The sequence below is a fragment of the Pyrgilauda ruficollis genome, unplaced genomic scaffold (genome assembly GCF_017590135.1).
Source record: "Pyrgilauda ruficollis isolate IOZ18807 unplaced genomic scaffold, ASM1759013v1 scaffold838, whole genome shotgun sequence".
In the NCBI taxonomy this organism is placed as follows: domain Eukaryota; kingdom Metazoa; phylum Chordata; class Aves; order Passeriformes; family Passeridae; genus Pyrgilauda; species Pyrgilauda ruficollis.
Window position 1 is genome coordinate 10,309 of NW_024530355.1, and position 416 is coordinate 10,724.

Sequence of the window (416 nt, forward strand, 5' to 3'; positions counted from 1 at the left end):
CAGGGCCCCCCCCACGACCCTGGGGCCCCCCGCGACCCCAGGATCCCCCATGACCCCAGGGTCCCCCACGACCCCAGGATCCCCCATGACCCCAGGATCCCCCACGACCCCAGGGTCCCCCCCACGACCCCGGGGTGCCCCCCAGCCGGGGCTGCCCCCTCCCTCACAGCGGCACGCTGCGTGTAGACGATGATGGCCACGGTGACCTGGGCGGCGAGGAGCAGCAGCAGCAGCCCGAAATACTTTTGGGGACAAACAAACAGCGAGGGTGGGGGTCAGCCAGAGCTGGGGGTCAGCAGGGTGTCCCCCCCCCGCAGTCCCCGCTGCTGCTCAGGATGTGGTGGCACCACGTGGCCCCGCGGTCGCCCCAGGAAGTTGCAGCACCGCCACCCCCGCCCCACTCCCAGTCCCGTGAG

At 72.6% G+C, this 416-nt stretch overlaps 1 protein-coding gene across 1 annotated transcript in view; it reads right to left on the reverse strand.

Moving 5' to 3' along the window:
* LOC121364456 (leukocyte antigen CD37-like) overlaps window positions 1-416 on the reverse strand; it is a gene marked incomplete at its 3' end in the record, with an annotated part of 2,164 nt that overhangs the window by 1,202 nt on the left and 546 nt on the right. The window contains exon 3 of the mRNA XM_041487738.1: window positions 168-272. Coding sequence (XP_041343672.1) covers window positions 168-272 — 105 coding nt within the window. The remainder of the gene's footprint in view (window positions 1-167; window positions 273-416) is intronic.